The 23,399-nt window shown below is 40.5% G+C and overlaps 2 protein-coding genes across 3 annotated transcripts in view; one reads left to right on the plus strand and one right to left on the minus strand.

The window, feature by feature from the left end:
* Window positions 1–19,636, plus strand: part of sh3pxd2b (SH3 and PX domains 2B) — a 37,882-nt gene extending 18,246 nt beyond the window's left edge. Inside the window, exons 4-14 of one of the 2 annotated variants that reach the window (XM_070843890.1) lie at window positions 413–489; window positions 5,924–6,015; window positions 9,823–9,848; window positions 10,254–10,289; window positions 12,096–12,227; window positions 12,861–12,962; window positions 15,160–15,277; window positions 15,483–15,670; window positions 16,019–16,065; window positions 16,163–16,288; window positions 16,381–19,636. In XM_070843890.1, coding sequence (XP_070699991.1) covers window positions 413–489; window positions 5,924–6,015; window positions 9,823–9,848; window positions 10,254–10,289; window positions 12,096–12,227; window positions 12,861–12,962; window positions 15,160–15,277; window positions 15,483–15,670; window positions 16,019–16,065; window positions 16,163–16,288; window positions 16,381–17,901 — 2,465 coding nt within the window. In that variant the 3' untranslated portion in view covers window positions 17,902–19,636. The remainder of the gene's footprint in view (window positions 1–412; window positions 490–5,923; window positions 6,016–9,822; window positions 9,849–10,253; window positions 10,290–12,095; window positions 12,228–12,860; window positions 12,963–15,159; window positions 15,278–15,482; window positions 15,671–16,018; window positions 16,066–16,162; window positions 16,289–16,380) is intronic. The other variant, XM_070843891.1, reaches the window with a different exon arrangement.
* A 1,147-nt stretch (window positions 19,637–20,783) lies between these two features.
* The window catches only part of stk10 (serine/threonine kinase 10), a 39,110-nt gene continuing 36,494 nt past the window's right edge, over window positions 20,784–23,399 (minus strand). Inside the window, exon 20 of the mRNA XM_070843272.1 lies at window positions 20,784–22,642. Coding sequence (XP_070699373.1) covers window positions 22,502–22,642 — 141 coding nt within the window. The 3' untranslated portion in view covers window positions 20,784–22,501. The remainder of the gene's footprint in view (window positions 22,643–23,399) is intronic.

Genomic DNA, 23,399 nt, shown 5'->3' on the forward strand with positions numbered 1-23,399 from the left:
CTCATTGTGCTGTCAGTGTTATTGATGACGTGGATGTATTGCGTCTGCATTCTAATTCACTAACTGTGCTTTGTAATACCCACTTTGTCCTTATTGTCCTTCAGTGGACACTTAACTTTTTAAAGTTGGTCTTCACAGCATCATCCAAATTAAAAAGCAATTGTGTGTGTTTTTTTTGTTAATTGTTTTTATTCTTTTTATTTTGGGTTATTGCTTTTATGCATGTGGCGGAAAACTAATATAAATATAGAAATAATAGCTAATTATAAAGAATGATGACAAGAATTTATTATACAGTCATTAAAATCTGCATCTACAGGAGATGCATCCACTATCTAATAAGAGTTTTGACAACTGAAAGTAAGTCTGACTTTGCTGACTTCTGCATTTGTTTTTCCCTCCTTTGTTACAGGCAAGATCCTGTTTAGGAGGAGCCATATTAGAGATGTGGCCATGAAAAGGCTAAGGCCCATCAATGAGTACTGCAGGGTAAGTATACTGACCAATTTGGTACTATAACCTAGAAATCTGCAATGCCCATATTATTTGTAGTTCTTGAAAGGGACACTGACCAGTGAGTATTTACATCTTCTGCACTGCAGTCAAGGTAGAAAGTAAAGTGGTCAGGGGAAAAGAAAAACAAGTATCCCACCCACATTGTATCAACTTAGTCATGAACAGGAAAATGGAAAATAATCTTTTCATGTCCTCTGTGTATATATAAGCAACATGAATTGCTGTTTCTTTCAGCACATTCATTCATCCCAGCCATCTGATTTCAGAACTTCTTTATAGTTGAGTATTCTTGGTTTGTGATTTTTCTCGTGACAACTCCAATGTTCCAAATTTGTAAACCTTCATCCAGCAAAAATCAGACACTGTAGTTGTTAAAAATTCAAACACACATTCATTAAACTCATAGCTATAATTAATATTTGCATAACAGCTAGATTTGTAGTATTACATTTTTCCAAGAACAGCTGTATGAATAATGCCATTGCCCTTGCCCTCTGTATTGGCACTGTGTGGTGGGTAAAATGCTAAACTCCCTGGAGCCAACCCTTTGTGACAGCAGGCATCCACCCTGCTGATGTGTCCTAAAAGCTCCCCAGGTGCTCTATAACCGACTCTGACCTCCCTGCTGAAAGAGACCAACTGAAGGAGAAGTTCTCTCCAGGGATCAATATGTATAAGCAAAACATCTGTTTGATGCCATTGTACCTCCCAAATAAACAGTAAACCCTCATGATCCCCGTGGACAAGAGAATTTATAAGTGCACTTAATATGTTTATGCTGTTGTTGCTGTTTGGTGACAAAGGCAAGACAGAATGGACACCACTTTAGTTGAGTATAAAAGTGTGTCATTAGTCAGTGGTGTCTGTTTTACCATTTGATATACTGCAGCTCTTTCCACCAGTTAAAATAGAGATAATGTAAAACCTGTGCATTATCCAGCCCATTACATGGCTTTTTACCAAGAAGATTAATCATTTGGCCTCAAGAAAAGGGGGAAAATGTGACTGTACATTCTCAGACTCCGCTATAGCAGAAGTACAACCATAAAACTGCCAATAGCTACCAACTAATTGCTCCAATTTGACAGAAATGTAACCACAGCAACTTAAATGAATACATTATGATTAATGTCCAGCCTCTTAGCAACAAGATTAAGGTTTTTTTTTAAGGAAATTCAAAGCAGTTTTAAAATTCCCATTCGTCTAAATTAGGTTGCTGTTTGTCTGCAGTAACCAAGGAGTGAGTGGTGGTTATTACTTTTTATGAACAGACATCTCCAAGCAGATACGTTGACCACAAATTCACATGATTTTAGGTGTGAAGCTGTGTGGCATTGAGAAAAACCAGGCCAGATGAGCTGTTGTTGTGGTGGTAACTATCAGCAGAGTAGTGCCAAAGAGAGAGAGCTAGCTAGTGCTGAGCTTGCTCCAGTCAGCACATCCACAGCCCATAGATTGTGTTTTTGTTACGGGCTTGCCTTAGGGCCTCCAAACCTACACACCTCCTTCTGTCTCTAAGAGGGGAAATTTGAGGATGTTTTTACAAGTTAGTTCTGACCTGTGCCTTCTTGACTTTCCAACTGTATTGTTTTATCATGGGATCTCTTGTACAAATTGGTTTCTGATGTGGTGCTGATTGGCCTTTTTGTCACATTTTCATCCCTGAATTAAAATAACAATTAAATGCCTCTGAGTGAGGAGAAACAACGCTGTGGACTGCACGGGCTAGTGACTGTACAGTGACTGTACAGCTCTACTCCACCAAGCGTCGTCTGGGGTTAAAGGAATGTACAGCTGGTGTTAGCAACATCTTTAACCACTTATGTGAAAAATAGGAGTTTGGGGGAGGAATGGGTAGAGTTGTTGGTTCGTGTCCATGGGTGTGGATGTTTATGGGAACAGCTGAGCCACACCAATGGTGTTTCTACAGTCTAAATTGTTGCTGAGGGTTTGAAAAGACAGAACAATTGAATGTACCTGTCGAGGATGATTTAGTTGCGAAGGTGAATGTCCTCTGATTAACATCAACATTTTGTCAAAATTATTTATGGCATTGGGCTGAGTTAATGTTGACATTTTCACATTATGATCGCAATGAAGAAAATAGCAAGATATCTGTATCAGATTCATGAGTCTTACCTGATGAAGGTCCACCGAGTGAAACGTTGCAACGGGATTTTTGTATCATTTTGTCTTTAAGATTTTATGCTGTGCAAGAACTTTGTTAAAGTCATATTTGTATATTTTATACTTCAGAATATGTGTGGGCATCGTGTGAAGTGGAAATTAATTAAATCCTGTTCCACTGCTTTTAAATTTGAGCAGTGGGAAGGCACTGCGCTCGAGCCAGTGAGTCAAATGCTATCTCACACATCAGCAGTGTCTGTCACACATACCTGGGAATGATTTAAAACATCATTCAGCCCTATGATAGCATCATGGCAGGTCGGATCTCAGAATGCAGTGGTGGCAGTAAATCCCAGGTATTACAGTAACTGCTGAAACAAATCTGAACTTGACTTCAAGCAAAAAAAAAAAAAAAAAAAGGCACTTTCATCCACCCCCGCGTGCAGTCAGGTTTTAGAAGGAGAAACTTCATGTTTTTTTCTGAGGAAAGAGCCGAGTCAGTCCTTCTGTTGTACAGTTGAGGCTTTAACCTGACTCATATGGAATTTCCCTGGTTGTAAAATCTTTTTCAAAATGTTTTTATTCATGTCAGGAAACACAGCTGGATAAAGAAAAAAAAAAAAACACGGAATCAGGGATTGTTTGCACAAACAAACAGAATGTAAGACTGCTGAGCTAGCATGACATGAAGGTCACACAGCTTGACAAAATACATCACATAAAAAAGTCTATTACGTAATATCGCTATACCTTTATTCATTAGTTGGCCTAATCAAATCATTAAAAAAGGTGTTTGTATGTAAATGCATCAAGATTTTGCATAAATACATCAATTCATACATTCAGAACAATGGGCATTTTAAATATGTATTCATATCCCTTTATGTTTTTCAAAAAATTGACACGTTTTAGTGATTGATGCCTTTTTAAGATGTAACAAAAGCAAACATTTAACATAAACCTTGTTGTCAAGACAGAGGATCCCTATTTGCTGTGTGCGTCTGTATGTGAAAAAGCTCTTGTGCTCAGATGTACTGTACGCTGTTGGAGTGCACAAGTAGACCTCTCATTTCCATTACCTATTTTTCCTGGGAGAAAACACACACACACACACACATACACACACACACACACACACACACACAGACTCACACAATTACCTTAATGCTGCCTGCTGTAAAGAACACCCATAAAGTCCATTTGCTGTAATGTGCCCTGAGCCTCCCTCCCGTCTGCTCCCTGGGGAGAATTGTAATGAGTGGACGGGCCACAGGCTGACACGAGGAGAGAAATAAATCCAAGTAGAGGATAGCCAGTTCAGGATGCACTATGACCTCAGGCACAGCGTAGCGTTCCAGGCTGCGGGACTAAAGATTGGGAGGGTCTGCTGGAGGTCACCAGTAAAAACTCTTAAATCAGCCACTTAGCTGCAGTGTCTTAAGATATGGATGAAGCTACTGGAAAAGGGGATATTTCAAGATCATGTTGATGGATAATAATCAAACAATATTGTATGTACCATGAATGAACAAACATCTAAGTGAGCACACATGCACGCTCACGCTCTGTACGACTTTGCAGCTAATGGAAACCGTTAGTTCATGGCAGTGGTCCCACTCCTTTCTTTCAAGACAAGCTGTTGGCATCGACTTGTGGTTATAAGAATGACAAGGCAAATATGGCACATGGGACAAGGGCACCTTGGTTGGGTCTTTGGCTTCCATTCCATATTCGCCAGCCCTGATATTATATTGGTGTGTGTCAGAGAGTGTGAGATGTAGACAGAGACTGTGCTCCCTTAAATGACAGAACTGAAACACTTAGGAGTATTAAAATCAGAGGTAGGGGCCAGCAGAGGAAGCTTGATGGATAGCATTGAGCTTTGCCTGCCAGCTACAGGAGAAGGAGTGGCCTCCTGTAGCTGCCTTAGCTGACAGAGATGGTCACCACTGGGTCGTAGCTGGCAGTTATTCTGTCTTCTTCTTAAGAGCACCAAGCTGCTGAGGTGATTAGCTGTTTTGCTGTTGCCCTTTACTGGGTTGGTTGAAAGAGAAAGAAAACACAGACTCAGGAGAGAACAAAAAAGGGCTAGAAACAGACTGTGCGATGACGTGACAAGCCGTGTGCCCAAGAGAGCGATCACACTAATAAAGACGAAGCTGAATGTGGCTGTTTGTCTTTCATCTCCAGGCGTGTTGTCAGGACTCATCTCCCTGCCGCCAGTGATCCTCCACAGACACATAAGATGTGGGAGGGAGAGAGACGAGACAGATCAATGAACCAGACAGGAGAACAGAACCAGCTGGTGTGACAGAAAAACACTGCAAAAAGAGAATGGAGATATACTAGTTTTTATTTATTATTGATCTGCCCATCTTTCGAAATCATGCAACTTTTTACTCTTCATACACCAGCGGAGACAATAACTGTGATATGAGAAACAAGTAGAAATTATGTGTGAAACTACAGGGCACATATGTCTGCCCAGGCAGCACAATCCTCTAAATGTGTTATTTTAATAAGATAATAAAAATGCAATCTCCATTTGGCATCGTGCAAAACGTGAGCCAGATTCACACAATAGTATCAGATTTTGCACTTCAGTTGCTTAAAGTTGGCATGTGCATGTCATCCAAATGTGAAATTGCACAATATGTTTCATCATATTGTGATGATGAGACCAGACCTGATGCAGCTTAGGTGAAGTAGGCCACACCTACAGGAATGTGTCAGTAAAAAACCACATTAATTGATATTAAAAACAAAACAAAAAAAACTTTTTTGGAAGTCATCCGAATATATATTTGTAATATATACAAATTTTGATACAAATGTTTTAGTTGTTCATGAGAAAATAGCAAGAAAATGATACGTGAATTATATGGTCACATGGTGAAATTTGAAATCTGTTTATTTGCAATCCACTGACAAACAAACTCTATGAAGTGAAGGAAAACCAGTAGTTAACAGTGTTACATACCCCTGTATGTGAGAGGAGAATGTACACAGGTAGTTGATGTCAGATGTAACGTATGACCGAAAAAAAAACACACTAGATAAATAAGGTGCTTCTTGCCTTTTGTAACATTTATCCCTGTGCAGGAGGGCAGTCTGAAAATGCACTTAAATACTGTGTTGGTTGTTCTGTGACTTCTTAAGGAGGCCATGCACCGAATGAACACTATATTTAACCTCTGGTTGACTTCTGTATTTACTGAAGTGATTGTACCTGTTAGTTTGTGTGATTACCCATGTTTCCTGCTATCTTTTGTGCCTGCAGGCCCTTATTCAGCTGCCAGTCTACATCTCCCAGTGCGAGGAGGTCAGAGTGTTTTTTGAGACCAGACCTGAAGACCTGAACCCACCCAAGGAGTAAGCACACACACACACACACACACGCGCGATTCCTAAACCCAGGATTACATACAATACAAAACACCCTTCATTGTTCCCCAACTCATGTCGTGTCATGTCGCATCCCGCCAACAGCCTGCTAGTAATGAGCATTCATTACACCCTCTAATGGATATGATTTCATTCTGTTAAACTGCTTCCCGTTGGATTTTTCGAGCATAAATACACTTGATGGATCTCTTTGAAAAGCTGAATTAGCATTTAAGCATGTAGCTGCAGCTCAGTTCAGCCACCAGACTCCAGACAGCTGAGACTGCATGGTTTCTCAGAAGGTGTGCAGACCTGCTCTGTTGTCTCTTGTAAACCTCACTCGACACATTAGCGTCACATCCAGCTCTGACAGTTACTATGTGCCAAAACTAAGACATCAGCGGACAATGAATGCCAGCGTCCAACACACACACACACACACACACACACACACACACATGTTGACACATATGACTTCACACACAGGCCTCTCTTACAGATGTGATGTTATTTAGGTTACTGGCACCTTGAGGGCAGTGGAGGTTACGGGTGGCTGGTTTCATAGAGACCATATTGTGGGGCTCACATTTTGATCCTGGAGATGGTTTTTACACCAACAGCTGTCAGCTGACTTATTAGTTTTAAGCTCTCTGTCATCACATACTGATGTGTGGCACTGGGCGTTGAGACGTCGCCTCAGTCGGGAGGAAATTGAGTTGATAAGTCCTGTGATATATGCCGGGAGTGCACATAGGGTCAGCAGTAAGCTAGTGTGTAGAGAGACAGTGGGTTTTTCAATTTGCTAGGTTGCAAAATCTGGGTCACAGAAGTGAGAGACTTCTCACAGTGTCCTGTTCCCTTACTACAAATGTAATATTATCCTACTGTGGTGCACTAATAACATTACACTGCACTATTTTCAGGGAACTATAGGAGACGTTATTGTACTTCATCATATTGTATTTCCACTAGCAAAATGTTTCTTAAATATTTATTGGTATCTATTTATTAGAATCCTTTACTCTTCACTTGCTACAACTAAGATGCCCTCTCTGCCGCTTGGTTCAGGCAGCCACAGTCTTACAACTGCATTGATCAGGTGTGAGTGTGTCTTTTTGTCCCCACAGTCACCTTGACATTAAAAATAAAGCAGTTGAGCCAGTGAAATTGCAAAATGTTGCTCCACTGTTGGATTCAATTTTTATACTGTAGCTCCCGGTGCATTTGACCTGAAAGCCACTGTGTGTAGAATTTTTTGTGATTACAGAATCTTTCAAGATGTTTTTTTTGTTGGTTGCAAAAATAAGAATCAGTAGGAATCAGTGCAGTCTTCATGCAGAGTTCATTTCGGTTCTTTTTTCACGGGCGTTTTGATACTACGTTTAAAGTTTTGCGGATAATGTAATATAATTATTAACACATCTTTTTGGAAACGGCACAATATTTACATTCATATTCTTGGTATTCAGCTAATGTCTGTCAGAGTGACTTACACCGAGTGAGCAGCTGGGGATTCTTGCTCAAGGACAATTCACAGGACGCAATGATGTTATCGAGATTGAGTGTGAGATGGGTACCTGCCACATTGTCCACTCTAATGTGGATGGGTTTAATGTCCCTTTGAAGTGTGCTCTCCATTGCAGTCAGGTGGTTTACAGAGTTTGCTGTATTATGCAGGCCTGTGATAATATATCAGAATATTGTGAATGTGTCACTCAGCAGAGATGCTTCTCTCATCCCAATGTTTTTATTAGTGTGACAACCGTAACCCATAACTTCTTCATATCTGCGTGTGATCATTGCAGACAATATACTGTATGTACATGCACTCACTTTGTTGTCAGTCCTTTCTCAGAGGATTTTGGACACATTATATCTTCTTACTGTTCATACCAAAGCCCAAGTATGTGTTGGGAGATTCAGGAAAGAGAGGGAGCTTTTACTCTCGGCAGATGCATGTACAAAAGACCTTGGTTTGTCTTTATTGAAATTGGATTACTGCTCTCTGCTAGTGCAGCCTGATGTTTGGCTGAGTGACAACAGGGTTGGTGTACAGACACAGCAGCCACCGAGGGAGAAGATTTATCATGGCCTATAAATCTACTGCACTGAGCGGGACATCTTAGACTTTCTCCTTAAGAGCAGCAAAGAAAAGGAGAAGTGGGAGAGGAGAGGAAAAGGAGTACTCAAATGTAAAGAGGAAGTAAGGGCTCAGAGCAAAAGAAGATGAGTGAGAAGTGAGAGTCTGCTGGAAAGGGGAAGCATTGCAGCAAGGACAGGACAAGGAAAGCAAAAGGGAACGTGAGGGAGATCAACGGAGAAGAAAAGTAAATTAGATGGTGGATCAAGATGGAATAAGAGCTGAATGGAAAGAATGAAGAGGAGCTCGTATATAATTAGGATAGAGGGAGATGAAGAGGTGGGGTGAGGTGAAGCAAGGAGGGGTGGAGACGGCGAGAGAAGGGATTTCATTAATCATTCAAAACAATATGGTGTGAATCCACAGTGGTACTGCACCTGTTTACTGGAAGGTTAAGGTTTGGCTCCAGGTGTAGAAACTTGATGGCTTTTATTTGTAAGAATCAGAGCCCAGAGTGAATACATCCACATCATCTCTTATGGTTTTAAAAAGTCACATCACGCCAAGTGTGTAACCCTGTGGTGATAATTTGCTGCTGATGTATTGCTTTTGGGCGTCTTTTTGTTGTTTTTTTTTTGCAACCAACCTCAATAATGAAACAAGTGGAAGGATTCATTTGATTTGAAACTAGTTACAGTAGGATAATCACATTAGGGTCAAGATCCAGGTCAGTGGCTATGTCCAGTGCGTAATGTGACCCTGGTTTCACCGCAATTCAAAACAATCAAACGAAGCATACGCGCACTTTAGACACACATTCCTGTTCTATAATAATCCAAATCATTGGTACTGCTTTGGTTGGTCATGGATTTCTTTTTATAGTACATTAATGGGCACTCTCATGGGTAAAGATTTATCGAGACTTGAGCCTCCGCAATTAACAGTTCTGCCGATCGAACAATGCTTTATGCGAGTGAGAGCGTTCGTGTTGATGAAGGGAAATGAACAAGCACTAGTTGCCAAGGAAAATGATCAAGGGAGATGAAGGAGTGAGCTGAGTAGACATGGAAGATGTGAAATGGAAAAGGGAAGGCGACTGAAGGCCTCAAAGTAAAAGAGTAATATTTAGATAACAAACAGGGAGAGGCGGAACAAGTGAGAGAGTAAAATGCTTGTGCATTAGCCATCGTTGACTTTTCAGGGCATCTGGACATTGAATCAGCTCCTGACTGCTGCTGTGGAGTGATGGTCTATTTATCTGGCTAATGCCTAAGCCAGACACAGCAGATGCTGTATTGAATTTAACATCAGACTAAATTTCAGAGACCAGCTATCTAGAAGCTCTTTATTCAAGTCGGCCTGGGGTGGGAGAGAGAGGTGGAAAGAAATGCCTTTCTCATGCGTGTGTGTGTGTAGCACATTGATAGATCTAATTGATAACGATAATGGTAGCAATTATTGTTAATTATTAGCTGGAGTAATCCAAGTAAGTGTTGTGCTGTGGGAGCGACGAATCCTCAAATCGAATGAAACTATGAAACATTTGATCAAATTAAATAAGTCCAAAGTTTATTTAAAAAGCGTCATTAGTGCCAGTCTGCCACATAAAGTCGTTCAAATGACTTTGCATATGATATTTGTAGGTCAGGGATATCTCCTCAGCTCTGCTCTTGATATTTCCTGGTAGTAATATGATGATCTCCTCTCTTAAACAGGGAACCCATTGGAAAGAAGAAATCAGGTAAGACACTTGTTCATTTGTGTGTTAGAAATGAAAATGGGGTTAGGTGGCCCTGGCTACCATGTTTGTCCTTGAAAAAACATCAGAGAAATACATTCACATGCTTTATTTTACTTTTTTAATGCTCCACCTATTATAACTTTACACACAATTAGTCTGTAGTTTATACTGTGGCATTGTCTCCCTCTAGTGGTCACAGAGTTTTACACAGGAAAACTGATTCTACCAGCCCAGAGATATTGTTTCATTATTGAATGCATATTCTGTTAATACTCAAAAGTTTTTCCATTGTTTCACTGTTTCTTTTTAATAGTCTCTCTTTCCTCTCCATTTATCTAATATTCTTAAGTTGCATCCATGTCATTTTTTTCAGTTTTCTTCTCCATTCATTTTCCTTTCCATCAGGGCTTGTGGAGAGAGCGACCACTTTCCTAAAGCGAGGTAGTAAACACTTGGTCCTGCTGTATGTGTGACCCAGCGGGTTGCTAGTGGCCTGCCCCCCCCCCTCCCTCCCCCTCTGGCCTGGGCAGGTGGGATGTGGCTCAGATGAAGGCTTGGGGCTTGTTCTGTAAAGAAATCATACAGTATAGTGGGTGATCTTCAAACCCTGTGTGACTCGTTTGTTGGGAGTATTTATGCATCTTGCGCCGAGACAGAGTAGAAAAGATAATGGCAAGATTGTCAGTGGTTAGATGTAAATGGTTGAAACCAAAGTGCTTGTGAACGTGTGTGTGCTAAGTTGCATTAAACTAATCACTAGAGAAAAAGATTTTGAAAGTTAAAAGTTAATCTGAGTTACTTAGGTTAGCTTGTCAGTCTAATTTGTCTAATTAATCAAGTTTTTTTTCCCCTCTCAAATTAGCTAACTGTGGTTCTTTACTTAATTCAACCTGATATTAGTTTCCTTTCTGCTTTTGACAAATGTTTTTATTACTAATACAACAGAATTGCAGACCTACTGTTCTGTTGAATTTGCCCAGTTCGGTGCTGCTCACTGAAGGATGTGCATGGAAATACCAGCTGTGGTATTTTAAACAGCTTCATGAACCATACAAGCAGAATTCTACAACATGTGTTATTTTTAGATTTTCCTGTCCAGTTAACTCTTTTGTCTGGTGAGACCTGTTTTCTGTCTCACTGTGTGTCACGAAAAACCTTTGTTGAAAACGTGTCCTTCAGTGATCTGCACGCAGTGGTGGATTTCAATGTCCTGTCATTATTCCTGCAAAGGCAGAAAGATCATTAGAATTTCAATGCATCATCCATCCATCCATGCATCGTCTATACCGCTTATCCTTCAGGGTCGCAGGGGGGCTGGAGGGAATCCCAGCTGACTTTGGGCAAATTTCAATGCATTATGTGTCATTTAGAAAATATTTGGTTTTCACCAACTTTGTGAATTTAATCTATGAGGATTTGTTCTAGAGAAGTTTTTAGAGAGCATAGATCAAGAGAAATGAGCCTTAGGGGACATATGAGTTTGTCTAACTGCTTGTTTTGTGAGCCCCAGTGTGTAAATGCTGATTTCTCTCAGGCTGGCTGGGTGCTAACATTGGTGGAGGGTCCTAGTGGTGCCGGTTTGATTCTGTGTGGAAGTCACAGCCATGTTGATGATTGACTTAACCCCCTTTACACTTTTTAAACCCCTACCTTTCACTCCCATTCTCTAAATCTCCCATCATTCCTCTGTCAGCTCATTGTTTCCCTCACGCCGTCTCTCCAATCACATCCGCTACCTCCTCTGCTTCATCTATGGGTGAATCTCCATACTTTACATAAGCCTCCCCTCACTTAAACTTTTCGCTGAAAAGCTTTTGCACAAATTTGGACCTTCAAATTACTCTTGGCATTTCATCACAGATGAGTTGTTCACTTATTATAGCTTTATAGATGCATGTTGGCTGTTTCGTAAAGACCATGCTTGGCTCATCGCTAAGTTTCTCTCAAGTGTGTCTAGAATCTGACATTTTAAAAATGTCATAGCCCCTTCATTTAAGTGGTATGCAAGACATTTTAAAAGGTCAATATCTCAAAGTCATACAGATATAATTTTAGTATCCAAGTTCATGGACATCATTTTAATATCACATTAAAACAATATTACTTACGATCCTCAGTGAAAAGCAATGTAATGAGTGGAGGCTTTTACATTATCGAGAGTTCATCCGTAGCTTCTCATACAAAGGAGCAGAAAGGGGGAAAAAATGAGCTAAATAAGCTCGTGTTTTGATGTGTTCTCCCTAACAGGAGATTCCACCTCAGCAGACCCTCTCCTCCTCGACCAGTATGTGGCAGTAACAGACTATGAGAAGCAGGAGAGCTCTGAGATCAGTCTGCATGTGGGTCAGGTGGTCGAGGTCATTGAGAAAAATGAGTCTGGTAAGTCCCACAGATTCCAGGGTATTCGGACATTATTTTCTCAAGTTGTATAATGGAAATTGTAGCTGCGGTTGACAGCTGTAGTGCCTCTGACTAAGTTGCTAAACTCAATCGTTTGGAGTTTTTCAGCAACCATTGGTAGAGTAGCAGAGGCATGCTGGGAGCCAACTATTTTTATTTACATTTTCAATGTGCGCATAGAAGAAAAAAACCATAGCTTGAAGAAAGTTTGCTTATCAATAAAAATGAACATGAAACGAAGTGCATGTAACTGAAATGAATATCTAATCTGTGTAGACCAATGAGGAGACTGTGACTCTTAATTGATACACGAATTGAACAGTATAGGCCATAACTGCCACCTTTTTAAAATCATGTTATCTGGTTGCACCCTCTTTTTTCTGCAATAGTTTAATGGCAATGTTCTGGAAAATCTGTTAAAATTTGAACGACGTTTGGATGGAAACTTCAGTCATGTGTAACGCGTACTTGGAAGATCACATCATTTCTCAGCTTAGCTGTAAAATAAAATAGGAAGAACCATCACATGCATTTCAACAATGAACTGCCACAAATAGAATTTCCTCAAGATATCTTGTATGTCAATGTGTTTTTTATTCTCCCCCTTTTTAGGGTGGTGGTTTGTGAGCTCAGAAGACGCCCAGGGCTGGGTCCCTGCCACCTGCCTTGAGGCACAGGATGACCCTGATGACTTCACAATTCCAGGGGAAGAAGGTACATAAAGCTTTCCATCTGTTGTTTTGATCCAATGTTCCTTCAAAGTAAATTGTATGATGCATAAAGGCCATTTAGCATTTATTCTGAAATCCTACTGTACATAGAAGCTATTTCTTACCCTTGAAATAGTGAGAGCAAATAGAAGTTAAATTGTACTCATATGCAATTCTGACAAATGTTTCATGCTGTGTTATTTCTGTTGCCTTCTAAAGTGCAACACACATCACATGTAGCTTTGTGTCATTTGACACACCAGAAACTCCAAATGTGATAAATGTGTCATGTTAATGCCTTGACAGTGCCACTGTGTGGCCAAGAACTGCCGGTGTTTGGATGTGTGTAACATGCTGCTGGTGTGTGTTGCCCTTAAGAACAGCAATCCAGATATGCTTAAATACCTGAATTATAAAACATATATTACAAATAATATATGTAAGCAATCCATTAAAAGGTGAAGCTTTAGTGAATTAATCCATGAAGACTTTGTGGGGAAAAGCCATCTGTGCCATAAATTAGTGTGGATCCTATAAAAAAAAAAAAAGTCTAATGTAGATGTGAAAAGCGTGATACAGCACATGGTAGGAGCTCCACTGAGCGAAGAAGTTCACCCAGCCAATATGCAAATTACAGGCCATATTTCAAGTCTTGGCAAGCCACAGAAGTATGTATTTTAAAAGTGGACGTTGAGCTGGCTGCCCTGTCTTTGTTGGGTTGGTCAGTCCTCAGAGTCCTCAAATTAGAGGCACTCACATCTAACATCCACATTCAGCGACGTTATCACAAAGTTATAGAAAATAAGATACAAACACAGGAGCAAATAAATTAGTAATTGGGCGAGTACTTAATTAAGTGTGGTCAAGTTGTGCCTATGTTAGTCAGCATCGGTTCTGCAAGTCCTCCACTAATGAGAAAGATTTAATCAAACAGTCCCAAGACAATGTTCACAGCCAACTTCACCCCACAGACCCTAATTAACCATGGCCTATAACCTGCTATTAAATAAACATGTCAGAAATTAAGTTACCCCCTGTGGCAGTAGCATGGTGTAGTAACATCCTCAAAATACTGGGAAGGACCACACATTGCATTTGAAACTAGAGCCGGGATCCAAAGGGAGAAAGCATGGAAGAAACCTGTAGAAATAATTTAAGGAAAAAACATGAAATGCGCACCAACCAAGAGGGATTATTTGTAAATAAGCAGCAGGCCTGCCAGGAGTAGAACTACGTTCTAGGCCCACTGATACTGAAAATGCTTTCATTTAGGATGAAAACATTCTCCAGATGGCATATGTAATGTTCCCTTCCTATTTTGCCCCGCTTACTGTGCTGGGATGTCAGTGCCTCGGAGATTCTGGTCACTGCCAAGGCACGTGGGTCGTCGCAGAACTTTAGGGGATCTATTCAGCACAGGCTTTGGGCAAGGTGGAGCGCACGCCTTTCTTCTCCCCCTATTCTGTGTGTGTGTGTATGTGTGCACACACATGCATACACACCTGTGTGCATGTTTGTCCGACTGTATGCACAAAGTGTTTGTTTGCATGAGAGATCCAAGCATGTCGACTAAATCCTTGCATGCAAAGTGGATTGTGTGTTTATTATTTCATAATAATTCATAATTTCAGTTAACTAGCATTAAACACTTCAACTATCTGTAGTACTTAATAGAATATTTATAATATGTTAATAGTAGAAATAGTAATGATAGTAGAAAAAGCTGCATAACAAGTTTGTCCTGTGGTGAATATATGTGGAGGATGTATGTGTGTTTTATGTGTTGCACATGTGTGTATCTTACATCTTCTTACTCCACAAGATCCTGCTCAAACCTCGCCTCGTTCAGTCAGTTAGCCAATGCACTTCTGCAGTGTTACAGTACTCTGAATCACATAGGGAGAGTGTTGTGATAAAGAAAAATGTTTTACCCCTTTTTGAAAGGTTGCAGACATTTTCACCTCAACAACAACAAGCTTAGTCTATTAGACTATTCACTGCCGCAGTTTAAATTTGAGGAAACTTAAAAGGTCGCTACTTTGAAATTCTACAAGCCTTTGTAATCCAAGTGTCCCACTGCGTGCTTTGTCTCCCAAGCTACTACTCTGTCAGCATTTATTTTTGCTTGCCTATTTGTCAAACCTATACACAGCAATCACGTTCTTATTTTTTTTAACAATATTGTCTTTTTTGGACTCCAGAAGAGAAGTACTCAGTGATTTACCCATACAGTGCAAGGGACCAGGATGAGATTGACCTGGAGAGAGGCATGATTGTCGAGGTGATTCAGAAGAACTTGGAGGGCTGGTGGAAGATCAGGTAATGAAATCAATGACATCATAAAAGATAATCTGTATCAACTAAACGTGCTAATTCCTTCAAAACATGAAATGAATGTATCATCAAAGGTCTAATCAGGGGGGAAAAAAACCTGACTGTCATTGTACAGACTGCCAGTACGTCTGTCCCAGTCAGTTTTTTCAGTGTTGTCACCTGAAATCACTTCCTGAAATCCTCCACTCAGGTACCAGGGCCGCGAGGGCTGGGCCCCAGCCTCCTATCTGAAGAAGTCTGACATCCAGAGCCAGAAGCAGTCAGCAAGTGCTGCCAGTACCAATGACCTAGACGGAGTTTCTAAACAGTACCAGCAAAACAATGCGGCCAAAGACAACAGCCAAAAAGAAAACAGACTCTCATTTTTTTCTGACAAAAGTAAGTGAATTTCCAATCCAGTTAATTGTCTTTTGTTTGTTACTTTGCTGCTGCGACACTTAATATATTTCAAAGCCATCTATATAAAATGAAATAATGCCAGGATATATAAACACACTGTAAAAATATACAAAAAATATTCATGTACATCAAGTGATTAACAGTCGTTTGACAAGTCAGTGACCTGTTTCAGGCTACAGTCCTTTAGTATTCAACACCAAATTCAAATGGAAAAAATGAAAAGAGGTGTAAAAATCTATTGCGCACAGGTGGTATGTTTTCAGATGGACTGAACAACACTGCTTTGCAAATGTAGAACAGAATTATTGAGTATTTTTGCCTCCACAGAAGTGGGATCAAGACACAGACCTCCTCCACGCAGAGATCTTACCATCGTAAGAGATCCCACATAAATCTTCTGTATTGGAATACAGTTTCTCTCAACAGTTTTTCATTGACTTAACCTTTACGTGCCTCTCTCACATTCCACAGCCACGTGGTTCAAACTTACCCAAGCCGCCCATTGCCCCTCAGGTTGAGGAAGAGTTCTACACCATAGCAGACTTCCAGACCACCATCCCTGATGGTATTAGCTTCCAAGCTGGAGTCAAAGTTGAGGTGGGTCTGGCAACTCCTGAAGTTATATATAAAGAATATATTGAATCATTCTGTAATATGGTGAAGTAAAATGAAAATTTTCAATCTACCAGGTGATTGAGAAGAATGCAAGTGGTTGGTGGTACATCCAGATAGATGACAAAGAGGGCTGGGCCCCTGCCACCTTTATCGACAAGTACAAGAAGACCAGTAATGCCCTGCGACCTAACTTTCTTGCCCCTCTGCCCAATGAGATGGAGAAGCTGAGAATGGAAGATAGTGTGTCTTCGAGTGTTTCAGGCATAGATGACAGCTGGTCTAAGCCTCTGCCAGATGAGCCAACTACAGCCCCCGAGTCCTGCGCCCGGCCTAAACTGAGAGATTGGAAGTCCAGTGCCAGCAAGGGGGCATCTGCCTTCTCTGCGCCTTTACCTCCAGCCCCAGCTGCCCCTCCAGTTGAGGAGAAACCAGCTCTGCCACCGCGGAGGGAGTCCATTAATAAGAGCTTTGAATTGGAGGTAGCAGAGAAACCAAGATCTGATCATTCAAAACCTTTGCCCCCAAAACCACCAGCTCCTGGGGTCATCATGCCGCTGGTTCCACCCAAGGCAGCTGGCCCCTTCAAACAGGAAAAGCCACCTGAGACCAAGAAAGAAGATAAGAGCAAAGCTCTTCACCTGCGGAATGAGATGGGTCTTGAATGTGGCCACAAGATCTCTGCCAAAGAGGTGAAGAAGTTTAATCTGAAACCTGTACCTAAACAGCCAACAAAACCCAAATCAGAGGCGCAGGAGGAGAAACCAGAGGCAGCTGGCCCCGCAGTGTTTATGAAGCCAAAGCCAGTGATCAGACCTAAACCTGTTCCAGCTGCAAAACCAGATCCACCCGCAGAGAGCAAACTGGACATCACCAACCTGAGAAGCAAGCTGAGGCCGTCAAAACCTGCAGATCTCGGCTCTGACACCACAGCTGCAGCTAATAGTTCCCAACCCAGTTCACCCCCTAGTTCTCCCCCCATCCACATCCCTACTCTCAATAATGGTAAGCCCTGGGATGAGCCAAAACTCCCCCCAAAAAACATTAATGGTCATAGTCAGGAGAGCTCATCACCCCCTGCAAAACCAACCATGCCTCCACCCAAGGAGCCCCCTCAGAGACCCCCCGCCATGGCTCCAAGGAGGCCTCCACCTCCAAAGAAGACCGACCCATCCAGTCCAACCGAGCTCAAAACTTCACCTGCTCTGAAAGAAGCCCAGGACGTGCCCAAGGCCACGACGCCCCAACTCAGCAGACCCCCTCCCCCTAAACCCAAAGGGTTCGCTCAGGCACCTGCAAACAAAGAGAAAGAAGAGCCCAAAGTTAACAAAGTCCCGATTCCTCCCAAGCCCCTGTTAAAGAGCGAGAAGCCCGGCCCCCCAAGGGACAAGCTTCCACCTTTAGTAAAGGAGTCCAGTAAGGATGAGCTGTATCTAGCCGTGGCGGACTATGAAGGGGATGAAAACACATCCAGCTTCAAGGTTGGTACAGTATTTGAGGTGCTGGAAAAAAATGGCAACGGTTGGTGGTTCTGTAAAAATATAAGAGAAGAAGTCGAGGGCTGGATCCCATCGAACTACCTGAGCAAGAAGCCTTAGTGTGCCCTAGTGTAAATGTGCTCTCAAAGCCATCGCCATATGAATACATAAACAAAAAATATCACTACTTAGTAGCTATTTAGCATTTTTTTTTTTATTTATAGGTACCTTTTTTTTTTAATTGACACATTTGTTATGTTTCGTTTTGATAATATTCTACCTAAACTGAACCAGCAATAACACACGACCATGTTGGGTCTTGTGATGTTTACTTTTTTTGTTGTTGTTGTTTTGTTTTTATCTAAAATATTACATGAAATCTTGGGTAAAAAATATAGACGCTAGAACAGCTGTAAATGTATCTCCACCCATGCCTTCTATGATACGGTGCCTCTATATTACATACAAAGTGCTTCAGTGCTTTATATACTGTATGCAACTGTAGACATAGTCCTTGTTGGAATCTTAAATCTTCTGACTAAAAATCCAAAAATTGAATACACTAGATGTTCAAATCCTGCTAGTCTCTCCCCAGCAGTAGACAAAAAAAAATGTTTAGATAACTCACTGGGCTATTAGGAATTACTAAAGAGATGTCTTTGCCACGTAGAAGTGCTGTTTGTTATACTAGAAACGTGCTATTGTATTGCTTTCTTCGTTAACTGCATAATTAATGTTGCAGTGACTTGTAACAGATGTGCACTTTTTCAGTCATTTCAGATGAGGTCAAGCTTAAGGTTCGCACGCGCTGAAGGAAGGGGAAAACATGCCACAGTGCATTGTTGTTTCTTAGTTTTATTATTCATTTTTATTAGCTATGATTTTTTTTTTTTTTTTTTTTTGTATTCACTGTAACAAATATCCACCAATGTAAAGATGAGGCTGGAACGACCAAGCTGACAAGGTGAAAAGAAGGTCTCTGTCAAAGTATGTTCACATTATCATGTTATCTCATTTGTGAAATGTGACTTGCAGAGCACGTCTGTGTATCTGTACCAGATGGCTGATCGGAGAGATAAGAAATTGGAGATCTACAGTGATTTGTGCAATGATTTACAGTACTGTAAGTGTACAGTCTGTCCTCAACCGAAGTTTGGTGCTCAAATAACAGCAAAGTATGACCATTGTATAAAAATAATGTTTTACATTAATGCTTGACTGGTCTCAAGCATGGTCAGTATAGCAAATTATTTTTATTGTACAGAAATGAGAGGCATATCTTAGCTGTTGTCACTTTTTCTTTGATGGCCCATCTGTTAGGTCTCTTACTCTGTACTGATGAAGGAATTGGTAGAGGGGCCAGGAAAGAAACGGTTTGGCTGATTTGTGGAATTTGCTAATCAGAGGAAATGTAGAGGGGTTGTGTCAGTGGAGGAATAAGTCATGAAAAGAATGTGAAACAACTGAATGCTAACTTCAACGAGTTGTCCATAAATTGGAAAGTGCCAATGTATGTTCATGGGTCTTGACACAATGAGACAAGGCTACGAGCTGTAACATTGATTCTGTTCTGCTTCTAGTCGCTACAATGTTATTCCACCATCCACCTATGTGTTATACAGAAAGAAGTGGGGAAAAAAAAATCAGCTAGTTTTAAATATACGTAGAATTTGTCTTGTTTGGGTAAATGCAATGTGGACAAGAGGCAGGAAAGTACAGTGCAGTGCAGTGCGAGGCAAATGGGTGGATGGGGTCGTCATTTCAGTATTGTAATCTTATTTACTTTTTTTGCTATGTATTTTTCATTACATTGAGTCTGCTTTTACTTAAGTCAATAAAAGTTTCAGATTTTTCAGTTCAGCTGTCATACTGTGTCTCAATTGGTATTTCAAAAAAATCCCAAGAAAAATGTTGGTTATCAAGTTGTTTTTTTTTTTTGTTTTTTTTTAAAAGCAAACATTTAAATATTTCTCCTTGTGCTAATCAGCGTCTTTACAAAAGTCTCATGAGAAAGGAAATACATTCAACTTGTATGTTAGAACTAAGATACAGGCAGAACGTATTGGTGAGAAACGCTGAAGGTCTGCAGGAGCGCACTATTAACAGTGGATCCCATCACATGAACCCAGACTCTGCTACTGCCCTTCACTCTTATTTTGCTCAATGTTATGGTTTTGGTTTAGTCTCATTCCTCTCATCAGTCTTGTTTCCTGCTCGAGCAGGCGGCTGTTTTCATGGGAAAAGCTCAGATAAACACACTTTAACGACCCGCCCAGCGTCAACTAGCTGATGAACTCGGTAGAGCAATTGGCCGTTAAAGAGCCATGTCATTTCCGTCAGCAGTTGAAGGATTGTAAAATTGTGTAAACATTTTTTGGGCAGGCAGAAATACAACTCCAAATCTATGCTAATGTTGCCCTGTGTTTGTTGGACGAGTAAATGGGCAACTTTCCGCGAACGGATTAGTCCCATCAACTAGTAGGTGGTAATGTTTATGTTGTCTTCAGTTTCTTGCACTGCCTCCAAGTGGCCAAAAAACATGAATGAAGGTTTATCTGCATTTTGTGGCCACCTGTTTGACCCACCTCTGATAGCACAGCTCAGTGCTCCTTGTGTTTCTTCAGGGCCTTACCTTGTACACTGTGTTGGTCCCATTCTTGCAGACGTTGAGGGTGCCAGCAACGTCAGCTACAGTGAATCATGAGAACAAAGACATGATTAGATACGGCAGAGTAGGGCTGAGTAATTACAAAAAGTCGGTGCAGGTATTTTGGATGAAACTTAACTGATCAGATGATCCTCCTCTTGCCCTCCATTCAGTGTTCCTCTCTCCTGTCTTTTGCTGCTTCCTGTCCCTCTACGAAACTCAAGGTGCCAGAATAAAACTAAAAATCCAGACTTGAGGAGTCATGTCAGCATGACATCATGTTGCAGTCTTCGTAACGTGACGTGTGCTTTGATGCTCTCACTGTCACCACGATTAGAAAAAGCCTCCTCCGTAATCCAATAATTAGAAAATTTGCCTTTATTAAGAGTTATTTACAACAGTGGTTCCATCTGACACGGTTTCATTCACACTCACAACCCCTCCATACAAATAATGACATGTAAACTGAGGCACAGAGAAGAAATCATAGATAGAGCCATTAAACATGACAGAAAAGAGCATTTTTACAACAAATTTAAATACTTTTGAGAGAGTGTGTGAGAGGGAGAAAGAGGTTAAGCCGTACCTGATTGCTGACCTGGTTTAATATGTGTCTGCAGGCCAAACAGCTCCAAGAAAAACACTTTCTCTCACTCAACAAGGCAACAAGTTCCTCCGCTGCAAACTTGAAGTTTAGTTTAAGATTAAACATCTAGAGGCATTTTACAGCAGACTAAACTGCACTCCCTTAAAAATTATATAAAGAGTTATGGACAAAAAAAATCAGATCAACATTTGATGAAATCCTAAATTATTGCAAAACATTTTGAAGATGGAAATATTTTTAAGCAATGCTTCCTTCAAAAGGTTGACACATCCATCTATTTTTGAAGTTTAACTCTTTATATTATTCCCCCTCTCAGTGCAAAGGAAGGCAAAGTTAAAGAAAAATAGACCTCTTTAAGCTTAGCAAAGACATAAATGTGATATTGCACTTTGGTTAGCAGGCAGTGCATTTACTGCACATGGCATAACAATTATACACACAATACATTTTTTGATAAATCAAATTTAAATCCCCTATCTAACATCTTTCAAAAAACAACAGTATTTTGCTTTGGCTTTGTCGGTTCCCATCCAGTGTGACTGATTTTACAGTAAAAATACAACAGAAAAACACAGATGTCACAATAGCAACACTTTGTGTATGACCATTAGTCTTCCCTTGTGTTAAAAATGTCATTCCTAAATAATCATTTAAAAGAAACTAATAAATTCTAATCTGGATTCAACCTCATTCCCCAACTTCAAACAATACACAAATCAATAGGCACATCCTTCATACCATAGGTGCTGGTTAAAAAGAGAGAAACTATTTAAATTAGCATTTACAGTGATAAATCTGGATGGGGTTGTTTTATAATTAGTAAAAATAAATAAAGGCAGACTTTCGCTGCTATGTGACATCCATCTAACAAAACAGGTTAATGACCCAAGGCATACAGGAATAAAGAAAAAAAGTTGTAAATTAAATTTTGGGTGCGTTTTTGGTCATCTTATTGCTAGGCTGGAAGACGGCACTGATAATCTGGGGGTAAACAAAAAGTGCTTAGTTACTGGCTCACCATCTTTCAAAGAAACAAACTTTTCTTCCTCCTCATGTAAAAAAAAAAAAAAATCCCCCAAATGGATACTTAGAGAGCTGTTTCAGCTCACCCAAAGTCATGGCCACTGTATCATATTACCCTCATGTTTTACTAGTGAGCAATAACAAGTGGACTCATACATAAAAGGAAATAAAACACTGTGTGAGAGCAGAAACTAGGTAATTGAGTCATGTGAAACGTGTTTTATATCCATCCAGGACAACACTTTTTCAATGAAAAACCCTAGAACATGAGTTAAAACGAAGATTTGGACTAAAACAAAGGAACCTAATGGAGGGATAGGTATGCTGCCATTACAGGCAAAGCAAATTCAAACTGAAGCGGCGGGACATTGGTAACGCCTGTGGGTGTATTGGTGAGTATGCGTATGGTTTTGTGATATCGTGCGACGTCACTGCAATTGTTTTTATGTGGCAGAAGAGTCTTGGTAAGGTACAAACTTGGAGAGTTTGTTGGGAGAGCTTGGGTTTGGGCAATCACAACTCTCGCTCATCCTGAAGAAAGCCTCCTGCTCCCTTTTCTTCAGGTTAAGCTCCTCTTCGAGGGCCTAGCAGAGAAGAAAGGAGGAAAATACATTTAGATTACCTGACCAAGCTATTTAGAGTGATGTAAACTTTATTTACACTTGGTTCATGCCACACAGGTGGAATACTTCTAAACCAACAAAGGGAAAACAATCACATTGAGTTCCTTTGAGTGCTCTGCAGTACAAAAATGAAAAATACGAGACAAAATTTTCATTATGGGAATTTTTTTCTCATAATAGTTAAGGGAATCTTTTGACAGTTTGTGAAATATGCCGAATTCATGTTCTTGCCAAGAGGATGGGATTATTGTTACCACTCATATCTGTGCTTTAATTACTGTATGAAAACTGAAGCCAGAGGAGCTTAGCTTAGCTTAGCATAGAGACAAGACAGGAAGTCACTGCCCTTTTTTTTTTTCAAAGAAATTGTTACAGCATGGAACCCCCTGTGAAACCACATCTGGCTGTTTTTTACATATTGGCATATTCTTGGATTGATTTCCACTCTTTATGCTAAGCTAAGCTAAACGCCTCCTGCCTGTAGTTTCATATTTAATGCACAGACAAGAGAGTGGTATCAATCCAATTATCCAAGCGTCAGCAAGAGAACAAGTAAGCATATCTACCAAAATGTTGAACTACTCCTTTAATTAGCTAGCTACTTTTGTTTTAAGATTAGCAGTCTTAAGATAAAAAAAAAAAGTTAGTCTAATATGTTCTGACATGCAGAAAGTTATTCAAGACCATCTGGTCACGTTCGTATCACAAACACTTAATA

This window comes from Pempheris klunzingeri, chromosome 14 (genome assembly GCF_042242105.1).
Source record: "Pempheris klunzingeri isolate RE-2024b chromosome 14, fPemKlu1.hap1, whole genome shotgun sequence".
Taxonomy (NCBI): domain Eukaryota; kingdom Metazoa; phylum Chordata; class Actinopteri; order Acropomatiformes; family Pempheridae; genus Pempheris; species Pempheris klunzingeri.